At 44.4% G+C, this 15,858-nt stretch overlaps 1 protein-coding gene across 1 annotated transcript in view; it reads right to left on the bottom strand.

Moving 5' to 3' along the window:
• LOC146812236 (uncharacterized) overlaps positions 1 to 15,858 on the bottom strand; it is a 314,283-nt gene that overhangs the window by 50,036 nt on the left and 248,389 nt on the right. The window contains exon 6 of the mRNA XM_085619257.1: positions 14,996 to 15,056. Coding sequence (XP_085475383.1) covers positions 14,996 to 15,056 — 61 coding nt within the window. The remainder of the gene's footprint in view (positions 1 to 14,995; positions 15,057 to 15,858) is intronic.

Here is a 15,858-nt window from a genome sequence, read left to right as displayed (position 1 = left end):
ATGGTCAGGTTGCCTACAAATCGTATTTTTAATAGGCAGGCTGTCCCCAGTGTCCACTTCATGAGTGCACCAGGTAGTCTGACTTGGAGTCAGAGAAAACATGTTTCTGAACTGATTGAGTACCTGTCTGCAATCGGTCTGCTGTTGGGCAGTGAGGCTGCCTGCCAATGCCACACCATCAACTGATCCATCATCAGGGTCCTGTGAGAGGAGGTCAGGGAGTGGGTCACTCTCTTCCTCCTGTCCCTCATCAGTAGCCATGAGCAAGCCCATGTCAGCCCTGTCTACATATGGCTTTAGTCTGTTGACATGGAGAACCCTGTGGGGACTCCTGGGAGTTCCTAGGTCTACTAAGTAAGGAACCTCTCCCTTCTCTTCAACAATAGTGTGGGGTCCACTCCACTTGTCTTGGAGAGCTGCTGGGGCCACAGACTCCAACACCCACACTTTCTGTCCTGGCTGGTAAACAGTCAGTACAGGCTTTTGGTCATGCCAGGCTTTTTGCGGTTCCTGGCTATCTTCAAGGTTTTTAGTAGCCTTTTTCATGTACTCCGCCATCCTGGAGTGGAGGCGAAGTACATAGCCCACTATGTCTTGCTGTGGGGGCTTGAGAGGTAACTCTCATCCTTCCTTCACCAAACACAATTGACCCATGACAGGGTGACCAAACAAAAGTTCAAAGGGGCTGTAGCCAACCCCCTATTGTGGCACCTCCCTGTATGCAAACAAAAGGTAGATCAAGAGAGAATGTCCCATCTTTGCCTAAGCTTTTTGGGGAGCCCTTTAATCATGCCCTTTAAGGTTTTGTTGAACCTTTCAACCAAACCATTGAATTGTGGGTGATAGGGTGTGGTGAATTTGTAAGTCACTCCACACTCCTTACGCATTGCTCTTAAGTAACCAGACATGAAGTTGGTACCTCTGTCTGATACCACCTCCTTAGGAAAACCCACTCTTGAGAAAATTCCCAACAGGGCTCTTGCCACCACAGGTGCTGTAGTGATCCTAAGGGGAATAGCTTCTGGGTACCTGCTAGCATGATCCACTACCACCAGGATAAACCTGTGCCCAGATGCTGTTTGGGGATCCATGAGACCAACAATGTCAATCCCCACCCTTTCAAACGGTACCCCCACCACAGGTAGTGATATCAGGGGTGCCTTTGTAGTGCCACCTGCTTTGCCACTGGCTTGGCAGGTTACACAGGAGCAACAAAACTCATTTGTGTCTTCAGACATGTGGGGCCAGTGAAAGTGAGGGACCAGTCTGTCCCGAGTCTTGTTCTGGCCCAGATGACCTGCTAAAGGGATATCATGGGCTAGGGTCAATAGGAAGCCCCTGAACTTCAGAGGTATAACCAACCTCCTGGTGGCACCAGGCTTGGGGTCTCTACACTCTGAGTACAGGAGTCCATCATCCCAATACACCTTATGGGAACCACTAGCACTCCCAGCAGCCTCAGCAGCAGCTTTCTGTCTGAGGTGTTCAAGAGAGGGGCAGCTCTGCTGCTCCTGGCTCAGATCTGCCCTGGAAGGGCCCCCTGTCCCCAAGAGCTCAACCTGATCAGGCTTAAGCTCCTCTGGGACAGTTCCTTCTTCAGGACTGTGATCATCTTCCTCAAGAGACTGATCCTCCATCTGAGTCAGGGGGGAAGGCTCTGCCTTAACCCTTCTGTTCCTCCTCTTGGATGGCACTTGGTCTATTCTTCCAGAATCCAAGGCCTGTTCAGTTTCAGACATTTTGGCCTGTGACCTGGTCACAGCAAACACGTCTGCAGGGATTCCTGGCATTTCTGCATGAGTCCTGTGCTCTACTTCTGCCCAAGCTGAAGTCTCTAGATCATTGCCAAGCAAGCATTCGACTGGTAGGTCTGCAGTCACCACAACCTTCTTAAGGCCAGTTACCCTCCCCAGGAGAAGTTAACAACAGCCAGAGAATGGTCTATTCTGATATTGCTAGCATTGGTCACTTGGTACATTTCACCAAGTATAATCTGCCCAGGACCCACAAGATCTTTTGTCACCATAGTGACACTTGCTCCTGTGTTCCTGAATGCCAAAGCCTGTACTCCATTGATTAAAGGCTGTTTGCTGAACTTGCCCAAGTTACTGGAACTCATAGAGGGGGTCATAGCCATGCCCCCATCACAGACAAGAACAGCCTGAGTGGTTTCTCTGACTAGGCCAGAGCCCAACTCAGAACCCAGGGTCAACCCTACTAAATGCTTGGCCTGTGTATTCCCACCACCAATTGTAACTGCACTAGGGGGAGCAGGTGCCTTAGGGGCATTGGTGGGGGCTGGAGTATTCTCTTTAGACTTGGTGCAATCACTGGTCCAGTGTGTCTTTTGCTTACAGACTTTGCACCATGGTTTCTTTTGGCATTTCCCTTTGTTGGACTGTGAATCCCCACCTGAAGAATATTTTCGGGGCCATTGTGAAGTCTTCTGGTCTTTACCCTTGTCGCCACCCTTGTTAGAGTTCTTAGAATCTTGCTTCTTAGGGTCACCACCTTGATTCTGTACCTTCTGCCTCACCCTGGTTCTGACCCATTTGTCTGCCTTCTTTCCCAATTCTTGGGGAGAGGTCAGATCAGAGTCTACCAGGTGCTGGTGCAACGGCTGATTTTGACAGTCATTAAGAATCTGCTCCCTCATTATCAGATTGTACAATCCTATGAAGTCAAATACTTTACTGCCTAATAACCAACCTTCCAGAGCCTTAGCAGCACAGTCAACAAAGTCCACCCAGTCTTGATTTCATGCCTTTTGGGTATCCCTGAACGTTAACCTGTATTGTTCAGTGGTTAGGCCAAACCCATCTATCAGTGCATTTTTCAAGACCTGGTAATCATCAGCATCCTCTTCTCTTACAGTGAGGAGCTTATCTCTACCTTTGTCTGCAAAGGAGAGCCATACTATTGCTGCCCAATGCCCTTGGGGGACCCTCTGTACTTTACAGGCCCTCTCCAAGGCAGTTATCTATTTGTGGATGTCATTCCCACTCTGGTAGGGAGGGACAATCTTACTTAGGTTCCTATGGTCATAAGACCTCTCCCTATCTCTAGGGAAATTGCTGCCACCAAGGGACTCTAGTCCCTCCTTTTTTCTAGCTCTGTAGAGCTCTAGGGCTTCCTTATTTAGGGCCATCTGCTGCTTTCTGAGGTGAAGCTGGGCTTGCTCATACTTCAGCAGTCTCTCTCCTCTCCTGGGAGGTTTCCCTCCCTCTGTGAGAATAAATAGAGGTCCCTACAGATGAGGTAGACTAGACAGACTCCCTTGAGAGAGATCTAGCCCTTCTAACCCTACATTCAACTCTTCCTGGAGGGACAAAGAGGGGAGCATTGTGCTCATCCTCATCATCCGCATCCAGTGGAGCTGGGTTTTCCAGATCCTGATCATTGTCATCAGTCTGGTCAACAGCAGAGGTTGGGCCAGTGGGAGTTCCACACCTAGGTCCACCCTCAACTGCTGCCCCACCCACTCTGCCTACCCCTTCAGGCACCCTAGGCCCTGAGAGATCATCCAGCCTGAGTATCTGCAAGAGATGCTGGGTGATTGGGCTTTTGCCTGTCTTCAGATTCCTAATAGAACATAAGGCCCTAAGCTGGGCAAAGGTGAGATCCTCATACTTATAGGGAGAAGCCCACTGGCTTCTGGGAGGGACCCACTGGTTCCTGGCTGATTAGACATTACTAGTGTGGTGTATTGCACTACCTACACTAGTGTGTCCTACTAAACTCTCTTGAGTTGTAGAAAGGGTGTGCTAAGCCCTTGACACACAACTCTAAGTTCAGTAGAACTTACTGTATACTAAGCTAGATATTATATGTACCTAAGGTACCTTTAGTGGTTTTCATTGATCAATTCAATTGAGATTATCTAGTAAAACAATAGCAAGCTGGAATCCCACACGCTGCACACCAATGTGAGAAGTTGGCCTGATATATGCTGTCCACTAGTGATAGTGGGCACCGTGTATCAGTCCAAACAACCCCTTATTGATGATAGGTTAAAGACAACCTTTATTGAAAGCTATCCCAGTGGTAGCTATGGAGAGCAGCCTTGAGGCTAAGTCTTGAAGGAATGTAAAGCAGCTTGTTTTACCAGTCTATAATCTCTTGAATAACCTAATGAAAGGACAACCACACCAGGTATATATTTAAAATATATGTATTTAGGTTAAAACACACCCCTCTAGTCTCTTTATGAGGCTGGAGTTCGAAGTACTTAAGTTACAAGTCAGTATTCAACAGTAAAAGCACAAATACACGTTTCGGACCAAGGGGTGTACCAAACCATATACCAATAAAGTGGTATAAGAACCATGACTGAACTAGACACAAGGCCTAGAGCCTGTAGAAGTGCTTGGACCACAAGGAACTACCCAAGGTAGTGACACAGGGGACCCACGGAGGACGCGTGCAGTGTGAGAACACAGCCGCAAATCACCGTTAACTTCTATGGGGAAAGTCGCGATTGGAAATTAAGAGTTTAAGGACACTTAGAGGACGACTACAAGCAAACCATTTTGGACTTAGAGGTGTCTAGGGCCAACACCCACGGGAGCACCGGAGTACTCGAGTTACCTCACCCAGGGAAGCCGGGTGCGTAGGTGTTAAATGGTGTTGGGTTGCGGCGTCGTTTTCAATGGAAGCTGGCAAAGAAGTGCTGTTGCCGTGAAGAGGAGAAGTGTCCGGAGAGATCAAAGCCTGGATAGAGGATGGAAGGAACCTGAAAGCAGAGGGGACAGAGTCTGGGTCACTTGCCAGTGACCAGGGGCACGATAGTCCAATGCCCACAGATGTTGGGTGCTTCAGGTGAGTTGATGGGTGTCTTGACTCTTCAGCCACGAAGCCCAGGAGGTGTCGATGAAAACCAGGAGCTGGATTTAAGCTGTCCCACAAAGTCTGTCGAGTGCTGTGGTATCGGCGACCAGGATGGACCCAACAAGCTTTGGCAACGGCAAGTCAGGGTGAAGAAGAAGAAAGACGTCGGTGCAGACCAACAAGGTCTGGGGGACTTACCCAGTGTGGGTAAGTCGGGCACATCTGAAGCAAACAGGAAAGCCCAATCAGAAGAGGAGTTGCCTTCGTGGGGACCCACTAGCCAACGGGCTAGCGATCGCAAAGGAGCCTCAAGCAGTCGCACTTGAAACTGGCCCACGGGTCACTCGTGGAGTGGAGGCCAGAGTTCTTCGGTGCTACAGATGCCCAAGGCTGGGGCTACTCGGAGCCCAAAGCACAACTTCGAGGAGGACCAGGAAGATGATGGACCGGCAAAAGTACACGGTATCCAGGGGCCACGGTTCCACATCACCCACGATAGCCACGGGCCTCAGCTTTGCTGTGGACTCAGGGTAGCCTCGGCGAAGTCTGGAAATCCATCTCTGGCGATGCAAAGACTTCGGCGTCCGGCGGGAGTTTCAGAGTTGCAGACTGGACAGTTGCTTCTTTGGTGCCTGCCAAGCAGGGGAGTCACTCCTTGAACCCAAGGGAGATTTCTTCAGTCTTCTAGCGAAAATAGAAAGTCGAAGGTCCAGGATATATGTTGCAGAGTTTCGTCCAGGGTAATCTAAAGTCTCAAGGACTGGGTTCCCATACTTATACTAAGTATGGGGGTTGGACATACTCTAGGGAGCCACCTAAGGGAGGGTTTCGAAAGAGGGGTGGTTACACCCATTTCCTTTGTCCAGTTTCGTGCCAGAGCAGGGGCAGGAAGCCCCTGCAACTTGTTTGAACTGGACTATGCACAGGGACACCAAGTGTGCCCCCAGTGCAGAACTTCAAAGCACCAGAGAGTGCTCCCGCCCAGCCCCAATACACATCTGCCTGTCTGGGGAGGTGGTTACACCTCCCTGGGACAAGAAACGTATTGTCCAGGCCTCCCCTGCCGGAGTTTTGGTCAGCAGCAGGAGGCCTGACCCGTGTCTGTGGCAGTGGCATCCATTTTGTGATGCCATGGCTTTAGAAAGTCTTTACCGGGTAGACCAGTGTGAACATGTTTCTCCTTCTCGAAGGGTGGAATGCTACCCCCACTGCCAGAACTGGCGGGGGTAGTATTCCAAAGTGTTTGACACCAAACACAACATGTTTCTGTGCAGCCAGTCCAAAGTTAGCATTTACCACGAGGTTATAATGCACTTAAGAGTATATGGTCAGGCTGCACCACAAACAGCATCAGAGGAGGTGCTCCGAACACTGCAGAGGGGCTCTGCTCATGCAGGGGCACCCTCTCACATAAAAACCAAGCACTCTGCCTTCAGGATTGTTAAGGCCTGCCGTAGGAGTGACTTATAGGTGTTATATGTGTGTGCAATGGTAGTGATATAGGTAGCTGTTGTAATGTGCTTATTATCTATACACTCTCCCTACTCTGGTTCTCTGCCTGCCTGCTCAGCCTTTGATGAGGTATGATAGAATGTTGTGGGTGGTTGGATTCTAGTGGGATCAGTTGGTGAGAAGGGGCTGAGCAGGGAGGACGCTGCTCCTGGTGGGGCATTAAGAAGGAACAGAACATCTCCTGTTAACCTGTAACTAATGATTTGGATCTGAAGAATAAATCATCAATCATTAATACTAGACCATGCCTGCGCCTATTCATTCATTTTAACACTGGCGACGAGTTAAAGAACCTGCGTGTACCTTCAAAGGATTTTGGACTTGTGAAACTTAAGAGCCTACCTTGGATGAATTTGGGAACTGAAGAAGCGCATTAAAGGAAAAAAAAGAAGTAATCTTGCACTCCACAAGCCCCACCAGTGACCAAAGACCGGTCAGCCCTATCGTGGACGTGCCAGATGATGGATTTGGGTGAGTGATTCCCCAAAAGACTAGATTGACTGTGGTTTTGGACATTTCAGACTATCTAGGAACGGTCAGCCCCAGCCTGGGCCTGCCGATTTCTGTTGTTTTTACCGTGAAGCCAGCTCTTGCTACATTATCCCTGTTTTGGACTGACTAACAAACTACTGTTTTGAGAGTGGGATCGCAACTGAGAGTGGAAAACTGCTGCCATCAGACTTTTTGGCTTAACTTGTGTCGAGCGTTACTGTGAAGAGACTGCGACCACGAGATTTTATTTATCAGCTGTTTGATCTTGGGCACAATTTCATTCCACCGGCATCATCTAGTGGATAACAACGCTAAGTGTTGCGGTAAGCTTATGATAGTTGTGAAGCTGTTGTGGACGTCGTTTGGCCGAAATTTGAGCGTGTTGGACAATCGGCAGTTTAACTGGACTTCCGCGATTTTAAAAATATATATCTTCACAGCGCGTGACTCTTTGCCTGCGATCTTACCTGCTGTGCCTCGAGCCCGGTTGTGATGACCTCACTGGATTCCTTGTTCTGATGTGAATGTATTCAAGTACTCTGTGACTGCGTCAAGATATTTGCCTGCTTTGGCGTGCCGTGAGCCATTCTGCACGACGTCTTTTACGTGCTGCCATGTTATTCTCAGAAGGCATCCGGTACCTCAGAGGAGTTGAAATCTTGCTATGCCGTGAGGATTCATTTTTCTTGTGTCGATTCTTGGTGGACGATGATTGTGGCTGATGCAGAAGGTATCGAGAATGGAAATCTTCGAGAGGGTACTGTTAATTGGTTTCTTTTAACCTCCAGTCCCTGTTGTAGCAGTTCAAGAAGTTTTTTTTTCTTTTCGTGACTCTTTTGTATGGAATCGTTCGGTGGGGTGAGATCTATCACCATGAGGAACGATTTCCTGTTTTGGGTTATCATTTTGTGTCTACCTGATGTTCTTCCCGGCAATGCAGTTGTGGATCAATCAGAGCGTGTCATCTTTTCTGTTTTTGCGGTGACACGCACACTTATTACAGTTTAACTTTACATGTTATTACTGTGTTTTTTTTTATATTATGGTTGCAAATTGTATGCCTTAGTTGATGTTTTGTATGCTTAATGTGTGAGTTATAGGCATCTTACAGCGTTTCTTAAATTTTAAGTTCTGGTGTGTTTAGTCTTGTATGCCTAGAGTCAAGGATATCTGGGGGTTGGTTTGGGTTTTAGGTTATTTGGTATTTTATGGGTTTAAGCATACCTAACTGTATTGCGAGGGTGTTTTGGGTTTCTATGTTGCCCTGAATTGTATGGGGTTGTATAGGGTTAAAGGATACCCTAGATGGTCTAGAGTCACCCACGTGAGGGTTTTTGGGTGTGTTTTGGGTTATAGGGATACCCTAAATTTTGACATGGGTTATAAATTTCCCATAGTGTATATTGAGTGTGTGTTTAGGGTTAAGGGATACCCTAAATTTGTCATGAGTTATGGTTACTCATAGTTATCGCTAGAGTGTTTTAGGGTTAAGGGATACCCTGATTTGCCAGTTATAGTTACCCATAAAGTATTTTGGGTTTAATGGTACCCTATGTTTGGTTAGGGTTAAGGGATTTAGTCTTAGGTCTGTCTTAGTGGTAGATCTGTTTTGTCTTAGTTGTGCAGTTTAGGGTTGTAGATCCCTGTTCTGCCGCAGTCTTGTGTTTTTTTTATGAGGCACAATGGGTACGTTGTGGGGTGTAGTGTCTTGTACCCATAGTTGTAGAGTGAGTTTTCATGCTAGCTTTGCAATTTTGTTTTTGATCATTATCAGGGGAAGGATGGTGTTTAATGTTTTGGTTTTTCATCTTTCTTTTCTACTAAATGTGTGTTAAATTTTATCTTCATGCATTTTACTGTATATGATCATTATCGCTGGGGGGGTGATGTTTAATTAGTTGTTATTAATGCATCCTCCTATGCTCAGTGAGTGTTGTTTCATCATAACACATGTTGATTGTTTTCAAATATTATAAGGGGGGAGATGTGTTGTAATGTGCTTATTATCTATACACTCTCCCTACTCTGGTTCTCTGCCTGCCTGCTCAGCCTTCGATGAGGTATGATAGAATGTTGTGGGTGGTTGGATTCTAGTGGGATCAGTTGGTGAGAAGGGGCTGAGCAGGGAGGACGCTGCTCCTGGTGGGGCATTAAGAAGGAACAGAACATCTCCTGTTAACCTGTAACTAATGATTTGGATCTGAAGAATAAATCATCAATCATTAATACTAGACCATGCCTGCGCCTATTCATTCATTTTAACACTAGCCTATACCACAGTAAGGGGTGCAGGAACCACCTCTCCCAGGCTGTAGTAGCAGACATGTGGTGTCATTTTGGAGTGCTTCCCAGGGGTGGCATAATACATGCTTCAGCCCCTGGTAGGCCTCTGAGGTATGCCCTAGGTACATAGTATTCCTTATACTAGGGGCTTATAAGGCATTCCAGAATACAATTAGAGATGTACCTAATGTACATGGAAACCATTTTAGAGAGGAAGGAGATAGGCTGGGGTCCTGATTAGCAGGGCCACAGCCAGACTAAGGTCGAAAAACAGTGAAACACCAGCAAAAAGTGGGGGTACCCATGTGAAGCAGATCCTACTCTCCTACTATTACTTTTCCTCTTTCTGCTTGTCTCTGACCTTTATTTTACCTTTTTCTGCTAGTTTCTGGCCTGGCTCTTCGACTGAGACTTTGAATTCACAGCGCCCAGATACCCCTAGGGTTAACAGTGCTGCACTATAGAAATGCTGATTGATTGATTGACTTTTGTGACCTATTGAATTGGATTAATCTTTAGGTCTTGCTTCTTCACTTGCAATCTCGGCATAGTTATTGTTGGGTCTCTATCTTTCACTGAGCAAGTCACCAGGATAACTTGTTCTTTTTTAAAACATTTACTGATTCTGCATTAAATCCTGCCATTCATCCCAGTAAATAGATAGGAAATGGGAGTTCAATATGTTACACTACCAAAAATAGATTACTGTAACTCGCTGTATTTGGGTCTTTTGACCTATTTGATGAAGATGCTGCAAATAATTTTAAAAGTTTCAGCTCAACTTAACCTGGGTCTACCTTCCTGCGCGATGATTTCTCATCACCTATCTATTCATATTGGCTTTCAGTGCGTAAGAGATCCATATTTAAGACATTATTCTTCCTCTTTCTGCTTGTTTCTGACCTTTATGTTATCTTTTTCTGCTTGTTTCTGACCTGGATCTTCGATGGAGAGTTTGTATTCACAGCGCCCAGATACCCTTTGGGGTCACAGTGCTGCGCTATAGAAATGCTGATTGATTGATTGACTTTTGTGACCTATTGAGCTGGATTCATCTTCAGGTCTTGCTTCTTCACTTGCAATCTAACTAGCTGTATTTAGGTCTTCCTGCCTATCTGATGAAGATGCTGCAAATAATTTAAAAAGCCGCAGCTCGACTTATCCTGGGTCTACTATCCTGCACTATGATTTCTCATCACCTATCTATTCATATTGGCTTTCAGTGTGTAAGGGATCCATTTTTTAAGACACTCAGCCTTGGTCACAAGGCTATTCATAATTCAGATCCAGTAAGACTTCTAACATTTGTAAAAGCTTATACCCCTAATAAATAATTGTGTCCAGCCTCTGTTAAGTATCATCAGGGTCCTAAGATCAAGTCTTGAAACCCAAAATCTGCACCCGAGTCTGCCGGACCCCGGAGATATGTTAAAGTGCAGTTTGGTCACCCAAGATAGACACTAGCCTACACCAAACTGAACCACTGGATTTGCTTTGACCAGAGACCAATAGTTCAGTGGCAACTGGAACTTTGCTAGAACAAAAAGGACCTTAAGTAACATCGACCCCTGTGGCCAAAGTCACCCTACTTGGACTGTGGACTGAGGACTAGCTCCAGAAAGACTCTCATCGACTGCATAGCATCCTCAGCATCTTACAGTATGTTCAGCATCCTGTATCTCTTGCATTGTAACCGCTTTGTTGAAGTCTATGAGGCTTCCCCCATAGAGCATGGAACTGGATTTGCTTTGCTGCCAAGGTAACTGTGCCACTACTAGCCCCCTCACCATCCCCCTGTCCGAGTTGGTCGCCCAACGCGGATTAACGTAGTCAAACACAACTCTTTAAAAGTTTTACAAAGGTTCCAAACTTTGCGGTAACCAAATCTTGTTTGTGTTTGAGAGTAAAAAGCTGAGATTTACATTTAACAAAAAAATCTATGTCTCTGGAATGCTCCAGAAAAACCTTTTGTTTTGGTGTCTAAAAATGTATTAACTTTTACTCTAGTTTTATTAATTGGTGTAGGATTTCTTTCATAATGTGTGACTTTCTTATTCTGCTGTTTTGATACTTCCAAATGTTTTGCACTTGTTTCTTTGTTTAAGCCTGACTGTTCAAAGCCACAGCTACCCAGGGTTGAGCTCAGGTTAAGCAAACGAGCCTGACTGGACCCAAGTTGCTTTAGTGAGTGTATTTCATGGTGAGTGAGGTCATACAACCACAACAAATAATACACCACAATTTGTCACAAGCCTGTTTTATTCATAGCGGTTTGTGTAGAAGCTATGATATGCAAAATCGTTTGTTTACAATTACTATTACAAAAGGAAACAGCAATAATTTAATTGACCATGAAACCCCTAAAACTGAGATTAAATTGCCAAGATATGAATTTCTGACCAACAGGTTACATACAGACCTCACTAGCAAGCGCTTAAGCTAATTCTTTTTTATTAATATGTAAACATTTTTTCAATGCTTAAATCTAAAGTAAAAGTGGAAAACGAAAATGCAGTATGGAATTATATAAATATACAACGCTTTGGATGCCGAAAATCATTACTTTTTTAATGAATACATAGAACTCTTTATAATATTGACTGTTAACAAGAATAATTATAATATTGAGAAGAAAAATAACACTAATATTAAGAGTACATAATAAAACTGTGAAACATACTCGGATCATCCAGATAAATTAAAATAAAATTGGCAGCCATATATAAACAAGGTTCTATTGAGATTTTGACTCGATCTTAACCTTGTTCCGTATACTAATCTTATAAAGAGACAGAGCTATTACACAATTATTAGAATGTGCAGGTATATGAGGGCAGAACGAGAGACTGTAAAAGCATGCAGTATATACTGATAAAATTATATAGTGTAAATCAATACTAGGAAGGCCCTCATGTTCGATGCATAGTCAGAGGTCACATATAAACAAATGCTTTTCAGCCTTCAATCTCATGCAGTTTTAACATATGGGAAAATACTGATAGGAACTTGACAAGTCCAGTGATCAACATTATGTCTTATGGGCTCAGGGCTGCTATAACCGTCTGTATACAAGTCCACACATTTCGAAGGAAAAGCTGCTAGCGGAGCAGCTGCCTGCGATGCATGAGTAACATAGGGCACACATGGGTTTCCTGCTCTTTGCTACAAAGTCTGCATTGAGTCGCTGGGAGCTGAATTTGCCACTTCAGGAAATGGTCCAAAGTTGGAAGGGCTCCAAGACAAAATGCTAGAAGTCTATTTTTAATATATCTTTTATAATTTGCTAGAGGTACGGCTGCTCACCTAGATGGTTATATGAAGATAAGATCATCCAGGTATGGGATCGCCAAGACAAGATTTCATTTTCGACCGGTTGCCCAAGACTTGAACACTCACAATCACCACTTTCCTGAACCTGCTCTGGGTTGTTCCCAAGCTCCATACCTCGTGGAGACTTACGTCATCCAATCATGTATCCATATATTGAACAAGGGTGGCTTTACCTCTTCTTCCATATTATTCTGTTAAGTGTATCAGGTTCTGCCGACCTGATTTTGTGACACAACTTGATGAATGCATTTCTCCTGAACATCTGTTGTTGGGGGAGGCCAAAGTCTTAGCAAACCTGGGCCGGCGATCCTGATTCTGGGAGGCAAAGAACACCTTTATAGATTTTTATTATCAAAGTATGTAACAATTTCATGTCTTGCCCAGCATAATTTTGCTTCCATATGAAAGAACTGGCAGAACATTTGCCTTCATGTACTGAAGTATGGTAGACACCCACAGCTTTTCCCCTCAAGTTGACAAGGCGGCCTGGAGGGTGTGTGCTTTGTTTTGTATTGAAGACTTTTGCTTCAGATAGGATCCATTTGCATCTAGCCACACCCTGAGGTATTTATATTGCAACACCTTTTAGAGGTTATTCCCTCCCATTCGCCACATGCCTGGTTGTTTTGTCATTTTCCTAAGTTTATAATTTTAGTTTTTTCAGGTTCATCACCAGTTTATTTTGCTTTGTAGATTCAAACAGAGAGTTTATTAATTTCTGTAAACCCACTCGGATGTGGCTCAGCAGGACCAGATCATGTGCACAGAGCAAGGTGGATAAGGGATTGTTCTAGAAAATTGGGGGATGCGAGTTGACTCTATCCAGCTCTCCTGAGAGGTCGCAGATAAACAAATTTAAAAGCAGGGGTGCCAAAACGCACTCTTGTTTTAGGCATTATGTTGTGCCAATTTTCTTGACAGGATGCTCCCATCCCCCAGCCTCATTCACAGCCAGAACCAGTGTATAATAATTGTATTAGTCTGAGGTGCTCCATCTGCACCCCTGAAGCTTTTAACTTCTACCAAAGTAAATTCCTTGAGATTCGATCCCAAGCCACCTCAAAATAAATGAAACACGCATTCAGAAGACAGCGCATGTGGATCGCACTATTTATTAACATTGAAATAGCCATTAGATCCAAAAGACAGCATTGGGTTTGGCTAAATCCTGTCTGATTCAGAGGAATGATCCCACGATTATTGTCCCAGTCCTCAAGGAACTTCAATATCAGGGGGCAAAATACTTGGCTTCAATGTCAATCAGGGCGATCAGGCTATTGTTCAGTTTTATTGAATTTCCACCTTTGTGTACTGGATAAATTATTGAGCCCCTCCAGGAATCGGGAAGTTCTTCTACCTGCAAGAAGAATTTATAAAGGATGTCAAGCTGGGTGTCCATAGCCTGGGATCTTTTTTAAAGAGTGCTTGCTGTAGCCCATTTGGGCTACAGTAAACACTAAATCACAGCATGTTTTAGAAATTACTTTCTCAATTTCTTCACTGGAAAACCCAGTATGATGTACAACCTGTTGGAAAACAGCTATTGAACTGCCCCTGGTATTTTCATCCTTGCCTCCGTCCTGGTTACTTCTGTTTGGTTTGCGTGAGTCAGACTCCCCGGATGTTCCTCAGGCACCGAGGAGTATTACCCATGCTTGCTCAGTGATATTTGCATTATTGTCCTTCCATGGTCCATGCCTTTTTTTTTTATTAATCATGATAGTCAGAAGGTTGTAGTGTTTTTTATTGGCCGCAAAACAGATGCATTCGTATTAGAGCCAGGTATATGTTGGGACTATGGCATCACGTCCTATGACAGTTCTTCATGTTCCCTCGTTTCAGATTGCATATGCTATTTCCACTGCATCCATTTCTATTTTTTAGATCTTGTGTCCTGGGAAGATCCCTCGGGAACTTTCCCTCTTTCCTACCATGTATGGAGTCGTCAGGAACACAAGTTTACAAAGTGGCTCAGGATTGGATCAATACTCTCTAAAAACATATTGGCCAGAAAAAGTGGCTACACTCTGATATACCAGATACTTCAGAAAGGCATAATTGGGGTCTTCTTTGAAAATCGCACTGCTTTCTAAACCAGCTTAAAGAACATTTCTGCAGCAAAGATAAACCTTCAATTTTGGCATTTTCCATCGCAGATGGAAACCTCTCCTTGTGGTTTATTTCGTATTTTAAACGTAACATCTTAAATACTATAGAGACGTTAAAGATTGATAATAGATCATCAGTCACTGCTACCTAAGTGTTTGCTCGAACTGAAATCTTTTATCTAAGAAAAAGGTATAAAGCTAAATTAATTATTTTATTTAAAAACTAGAAAATGTGAATCGTTCCTTTCTTTTACATTGTAATCTTTGGCCAATATGTACGGAATCATTTTCCCATAGACACAGTATGGGAAAACACTTCGAGACATCAGGCCCTATAACCTTTAAAAACCAGAATAATTGTCACAGCTGTGCTTTTGATCTTTTTAACTTCCGTGCTCTCTGCGGCATCTTTTAAAAGCTGATTAGGTAATTGAAACACTTACCAGTGAAGCCATAACTGTATTGTAGATGTTCCCAAAACCCACATTTGTTTGTTCGTCGAGCCTGTACAGGAAACAAAAACATAGAGATCTCAAAATGTAAGTTAAGAAAAACAAGGTGGTGGTGTTTCACTATTGACAGCTCAAAAGTAAGGGAGAAACTATGAAATAAAAGGATATGGTTCCCTGTTTATTGTGGTACAGATATCTCGACAAATGACTTCTGGTCCACTATTGCATCTTTCATTGCACCTTACCTTAATTGAAACATTTCCTCACAATATCTGACTGGAGACTGCTACGTCTGCTTGGTAGAATATGGTTAGCAACAAAAAATGCTTATTGTTATATAGAAAGTAAATTATTCAGTTCAGCTTTTGTACCTGTTCTGCGAGTGAAGAAGCACACCTGTCCCGCAAGTGAGTTATGTGATGGAAAGCTTGCACTGCTGCTGCCCTTGTGAGCTGTGCTGATTGTTAGTGAAGCTCTACAAACACCTTTTCCCTATACAAAATACCAACGGGATTAGCACTTGTGGTTAGGGGGTGCTGCACAAGCAGAATTAGGGAGTAGCAGTTTAGGGTGCAAGAGGAGGCCTTTGCAGGTGCAGGGCCCAGCAGGATGTGGTACAAGAGGCAAGCAGCACAGACTACAAGGTGAACTAGTACTTGGTGCATGGGCAACAGTGAAGAGTACAATGGGGAGCAGTGCTTGGCGCAAGGTAGAGCAGCATTGGGTGCAAGTGCAGACACAGGGAAAATTACCAAGAGAACAGTGCATGTTTCAGTGGGGAGCAGCAGATTGTGTAAGTGGGAGCACCATAGGCTACAATGCAGGAAAGAGCAGAGTGCAATGTGGTGTGAGAG

Source organism: Triturus cristatus, chromosome 7, assembly GCF_964204655.1.
Source record: "Triturus cristatus chromosome 7, aTriCri1.1, whole genome shotgun sequence".
In the NCBI taxonomy this organism is placed as follows: domain Eukaryota; kingdom Metazoa; phylum Chordata; class Amphibia; order Caudata; family Salamandridae; genus Triturus; species Triturus cristatus.
This window is presented reverse-complemented; position numbering and strand designations above follow the sequence as displayed.